At 38.4% G+C, this 6,687-nt stretch overlaps 1 protein-coding gene across 1 annotated transcript; it reads right to left on the reverse strand.

Moving 5' to 3' along the window:
• Positions 1–757: 757 nt before the first annotated feature.
• On the reverse strand, positions 758–1,357 carry LOC112037770 (uncharacterized). The gene has a single exon (XM_024070623.1). It carries the CDS (start codon positions 1,355–1,357, stop codon positions 758–760), a length of 600 nt encoding a protein of 199 aa, XP_023926391.1.
• Positions 1,358–6,687: the final 5,330 nt, after the last annotated feature.

Here is a 6,687-nt window from a genome sequence, read left to right on the forward strand (position 1 = left end):
TAGAAAAATGAAGTTAATATCAGCGAGTAATTTTAAAGTACCTCTATTCAACAAGCCTGCATTGCTTTAACAATTCTACTGTCCCATCCATTTGCTCTCTCTGTGTATAATAATTTTACAAAATGACACCACCAAATTGATGGGTCCCTTGTGATATATAATATCTCCTTTAGCTAAACTGGACTTGATTGGATGACTTGCTTTTCAACCACAGAGAGCATAAATGCCCGCATATTTCGTAAAAAAAAAAGGGGTTAGTGATAGAGCAGGTGAGAGAGACTTAGTAACAAACTGCATTGAGTAGAACTATAAGAAGACTTTACTCCAAATATGGTAGTTTTCGTTATTATCCTCCTATCTATTGGGATAGCATTAAGTGATGGTTTTTAGTGACCTAAAACTACAAAGCCTTTTTGGCATCGGGAAGGCAGGTGAATAAAAGTAAATTTACACGCTTTCAAGTTTCAACTACCCATTGACCTGCTTTTCTTCTAGCCCAATAAACAAAATTGCTATTTTGACCCTTAGTTGTAGTATCATGCATGTAGTACTAAATTTGCATATTCTTTCTCTTCCTCCATCTTTTATAGCATCTCATTGGGTAAAATCTAATAAAACTGTTTAAATTTAAAAAAAGAGACAGAGAGACAGAGAGACAGAGAGAAAGAACATTGCATGTTATTGGTCACCCAAACTCATAAAACACTCTTCCATCAACACATGCTATTTTTTTTTTTTTTGAAAGGCCAACCAAACTTCATTCATTTATAAAAGAAGAGTCAAATAACAAGGCTTCATGAGCTGGTGGTGGCGATTCTTCCAACCACACAACTTCTTCATCTAGTACATTGGCATAACATGCTAAGGAATGGGCCATAGAGTTGGCACTGCGTCTAATACTGCTGAAAACTACTTGGCGAAGGCCTGCTGCAAGGCAACGAACATCATCATAAATGACCCCCAGGCGAGACCAGTTTGGAGACAAGGAAGACACCGCGCTCATGACCATCACATTATCCCCTTCGATAATCAGCTCCGAGAACCCTGCATCTATTACAAATTCCAATGCAGTCCGACAAGCTACAGCCTCCGCCTCCTCACTGTCATTTACAGCTGCTCCTCTAATTGATAACGCAGCCATTACGTCTCCAGCTGCATTACGGATCACAGCACCAATACCTGGTCCATTTGCAAACACAGCTGCGTCAAAATTTAACTTGTACAGCTGACCCGTTGGAGGCTTCCAGTTCTGCAGAATAGCAGATGGTGCCGAACCAGGTGCAAGTGAATCTTGAGCATCGCTGTACTCCCTTACATATTCTGTGGCTCTCCGAATCAAGTGCCCAGGAAGTTGCATTGCTCCACCATGTAACAGAGTATTACGACAGTGCCAAATCAGCTAGCAAATGACCAGAAAATTCGCAAGTTCCTCCAATGACAGTTTGGACATCATGAACTGAAACAGGTGCAAAAATTCATCAAACTCTCCACCACACTTCTGTATCCGAGCATTAGCTCCAGCCCAAACATCCTGAGCAGCACTACATGACCATATTGCATGCGATACCGTTTCTGGAAATCTTTGGCACACCCCACACGTAGCATCTGTCAAAATCTTCCTTTGGGCTAAATTCACTTTTGATGGCAATATATTAAGGCAAGCTCTCCATCCAAATATCTTGATTTTGTTAGGCACCTTGAGCTTCCAAAGCTGAGACCAAACCCGGCTCTCTGTTCTTTGCTCAGAACTTTCTTCTCTACCAATAGTGTCTTCAGCCAACATGCAAGCAACCCGATATCCAGATTTAACTGCATATTTTCCATTACAACAATGCATCCACACCATCCTATCTTCCACTTGCCTTCCACTCAAAGGAATTCAAATAATTGCCTCCGCATCAAAGTGATGAAAAATCATATAAATTCTGTCCCTATCCCATTGGTTCACCCTCCAATCAATTAAATCTGATACTCTCCATTCCCATTCATCATATTCAGTGGGAAATAAAATTTTATTACCCGAATGATTCGGTATCCACTTATCTTCCATCACTCGGATTGAGGAACCGGTTCCCACCCTCCAGTAGCACCCCTTTTTCAAAATTTGTTGAGCAGCCAACACACTCTTCCAAACATAGGAGCTGTTAGGACAATCTTCCGCCTCCAAAAAACCACATCTCATAAAATACTTGGCCTTAAAACATCTAGATAACAGGGAATTTTGGTCTTTTATCATCCGCCACCCTTGCTTGGCCAACAAAGGTAGATTGAAGCTCCTGAGATCTCGGAATCCCATTCCACCCACCTTCTTTTGTTGTGTCAAAAAACTCCAACTCTTCCAATGAATTTCCCATTCATCCCCAGTCTGCCCCCACCAAAATCTTGCACAAAGAGAATCTAGTTCATCACAAAGCTTTGCTGGCAACAAAAACACTCCCATAGTATATGTTGGAATAGATTGGGCCACAACCTTAATCAGAACCTCTTTACCTGCACGAGAGAGCATTCTACCCTTCCACCCCTGAAGTTTTTTCCAAACCCGCTCCTTCAAGTACGCAAAAGTTTGGTACTTGGCTCTACCAACCAAAGTCGGTAAACCCAAATAAGTATCAAATCTATCCACTTCCACCACTCCCAAAGCTTCTTTAATCCATTGCTTCTGACTGCCAGGTGTATTTCCACTAAAATAAATTGACAACTTCTCCAAATTAATACATTGTCCAGAAGCTTTAGCATACAATTGCAACGTATTAGAAATCACCTGCACCTCCTCCCGATTTGCTCGGCAGAAAATTAATGAATCATCTGCAAACATCAAGTTAGAAATAGAAGGCGTCCTTCTACATATCTGAACACCATGTAATCGCCCCTCATCTTCATCTTTGGAAAGCAAGGATGTGAACCATTCTGCACACAACAAAAACAAATAAGGTGATAAAGGGTCCCCTTGACGAAGCCCTCTCAATGGAATAATATCTCCATAAGCTTTACCATTAATTCGAACAGAAAAGGAAGGTGTGGTGACACAACTCATCACTCTATTTATCCAATCCTCAAGAAACCCCAGCCTAACCATCATACCCCTCAAAAAGGCCCATTCTACTCGATCATAAGCCTTACTTACATCTAACTTCAAAGCTAGGGCTCCTTTTTTTTCCCCTTTTTCCTCTTGTGCATGGCATGTAGCGTTTCATAGGCTATCAGTACATTATCAGTAATGAGGCGGCCTGGCACAAAGGCACTCTGAGTAGGAGAAATCAACTGAGGCAGTATAGTTTTCAGTCTATTAGCTAGGACTTTAGAAATTATTTTGTAAATAACATTGCATAAGCTAATAGGTTTGAAATCAGTCATCTTCTTAGGAGACTTAATTTTGGGAATAAGCACAAGATGGGTATAATTAATCTCGGGTATCATGATTCCAGAATTCAGAAATTCCAACACAGCTAAGCTAACATCATTACTAACAATATGCCAAAACTTTTGATAAAAGAGAGCGTTCATACCATCGGGTCCCGGAGATTTTGTAGGTCCTATTTGAAATAATGCAGCTATTACTTCCTCCACAGTATATGGTCTAGACAACTCTTCCCTCATATCTGCAGTCATCCTCTGAGGAAGAATGTTGAGACAATCCTCCATCCTTTCACATGTACCTGAGTGAAATATATTCTGAAAATAATCCACAGCCACCTCTGCCACATCAGTAATGTTCTTAACCCAATCACCCTGTTGATTCTGGATACCATGTATAAAATTTCTTTGACGCCTTTGGGAAGCTTTTGAGTGAAAAAATTTGGTATTATGATCCCCATGCTTAAGCCAAGATACTTGTGACCTTTGTCAGCACATGCTATTTTGAGCCTTAATTGTAGTATCATGCATGTAGTACTAAATTTGCATATTCTTTCTCTTCCTCCGTCCTTTGTTTTTGTTTTTAAAATATATTATTTTAGTGGGATGAATTGGAAAAAAAAAGGAAAAGAAAAAAGAATGAAATGTGGGGTATGTTGTTTTAGTGATGCAAAAATGCATATATTTGAAAAGAAGCCAATGTGGGTGCTCCTATATAATCCTCACCGAGAGCTTCCTTTCTAGGTTGGTTATGCTTTTATTGAAGCTTTTTGGTTCATTTAGGATCTAAGCTTTGTATTGATGCTTCCTTAGATTAATTTGAATCATGGTGCTAGTTTTCATCAAGTTTTGTATTGGTGAATGTTGCCTTTAAGTTCTACTCTTGCACCCTAAATTACCTATTAACAATTAAAAAAAAGGGGGGGGGGGGGGGGGGGGAAGGAATTGACTGAAGTTAGAGAATTGAATATGGAGATTCAAGGTGATTATTGAATGAGCTTCATAACCTTTAGATTTTAAAAGTTAAAGCCATGAATAGAATAAGAAACAAAGCAAGATAAACCCTAAAAATAACATCTAGGTTTTCTAAACAAAATCATTCCTAGGCAAGAGAAGGCAATCACACTCTTAAGCCGTTGTAATTTTATTATAGTTAATCTCGCTATCTGTCTATTATTGAACACATAAAATACTCTTATATAGGCTATTTGCCAATAGCACTTCTAGAAGGAATAGGATTGCTAAATAACCTTTACCTAGAAAGACTTGGTTCCTATTCCCACCTTTTTTAACATAAAACCTACAGATTGATTAAAATTAGGTTGTTTAATGATTTGATTATGGAAGTTCGTTATACCCTTTTTTTTTCTATGGGATAGGAGGAGCAAGTTTTTTATTCTAATAATTCTATACTTTTGTCAATGGTCTCTAAGAAAAAGGATTACTAATTAGTTTTTGTATCTTATATATCACATTTATAATTTCCTAATATTGAGGTCTCCTCAGTGATTGGTTTTGCACAACTTCATCTCTGATATGTCTACTTGCTATGCTTGAAAAGCTTGTTTTGAGTGTGAAATTTATATGCAACTTGTACATGACTCGGTTAACTAGTTGCATGGTAGCATTTTTCTAGTGTGCACTTTGGGAGGAAGGTTGGAGTTGTCATAAACCTGCTTGTGTTTAAATACTCTTAACTTCCATGACAAATGACAACCATCCATCTTCACATAATCACTAAACTGACAATCTGCTTATGCTATGAGAGCCGTACACGCATGTGTTGGGCTCCCTGCCTACGTATTGCATTGCCAGGCAGCATATTTGGAAGGCCGAGGTGCCATTGATATACTTTTAGATAGTGGAGTTGCATCATCCCGAGTGGGTCTTCCGTCAGTTTGGGATGAAGCAACCGGTTCCAGGGGTCGTGGATATGTTGACCGACCTTCACAAGATATCCTTCTAGGGTAAATGAGACAGGGACTAGGCGGTAGAACATGTTGCCCATATTTAGCAATGGGCCAACTGAGGGCAACTTTTTCGAATTGCCGCTCTCCTGGATGGTGATACGATGTACCTCGTTGACTACATGAGGTGGTACAATCGCAGCACAAGGCAGTACATAACACTAGAGTTCATGTATTGGGAAATCATGGTGAGGCAACAATTCCTTCCCCTTTGTTGAAACCATTGTTTGATTAAATATCTTCAACAGGTTTATCATGAATGCAAAACTTCACAATAATTATTGTTGTTAAATCTCTATGAGTTTATCTTTCATTATATTTTAAAGTAAACAAATACTATGATTTAGGTTCTTTATAAATAAGTGAATTTGTAGTATCCAAATTCCAAATCACCTTAATATCTGTAATATCCAAAAATTACATTATGGGAAAAAGCTGTCAAGTACTATAATTTTCTAAAAGTTATCGTAAATGTAACTTGGATGCAATTCCTATCAAATATTTTTCTTGCCTTATTTTAAAAGTTTGTAAGGATACATCCTTTCTTGGGATTTGAGGAATACATTGGAAAGAGCTTGGAATTACTTGACTCTTGAGAAAGCATATGAATTGTAAGGTTCAGCATTTTTGTTGCTCCACTTTTATGTTTCGAAAGTTGTTAACTATGATGCTTATGCTCACCTGCAGTTTGATGTATTTAGGGGTCTAAGGAAAGAACTAGATTATTCACTATAGTACACTTTTGACATTTTAAGTTTAAAATTTTTTCATTTTGGACCTTCTAATTTATTTTGGCTCAAACAAGTAGTTTTGTTATTTGAAACATCATCTGTGGTACCCATAATAGCTTAAAGTTGCGTCTAAGTAGCATTTACAATAAAGACACTTGCCATATGTTACAAAAGGTTGCAGCTGTAAGATTTTATTTTTTTGAAAAATATTGTTTCACATTCACTCACATTCATTATTTTTGGCACACATTTATAAGTGATATGAAAATATCCACATTTTCAAACATAAAAGGGGATATGTGAGTTTATGATGCCCTTGTTTTGCAAGTTTGGACGATGCTTAGGTCTCTACAAAGGTGTGATGAAGGTTCCGACATGCACAATGACCTTCAGCTGATGCAGAGGTTATGGAGGAGCTGGGCCGACTGAAATTGGCGGAAGCGCTAGCGAAAGCATCCGACATTGGTATACAAGCCCCAAGTCATGGTAGGCAAAGTGGTGGGTCTCGAGAGTGTGGATGCTGTGGAGGTGATAAGGTTTACATAAACCCCTAACCATAAACACTATTCCCTACACAGTACGAATGCAACAACAGTGACACACATGTATCTAAAACATAATTAAGGACAACAGTT

Source organism: Quercus suber, unplaced genomic scaffold (assembly GCF_002906115.3).
Source record: "Quercus suber isolate HL8 unplaced genomic scaffold, Cork oak 2.0 scaffold_259, whole genome shotgun sequence".
Lineage (NCBI taxonomy): Eukaryota > Viridiplantae > Streptophyta > Magnoliopsida > Fagales > Fagaceae > Quercus > Quercus suber.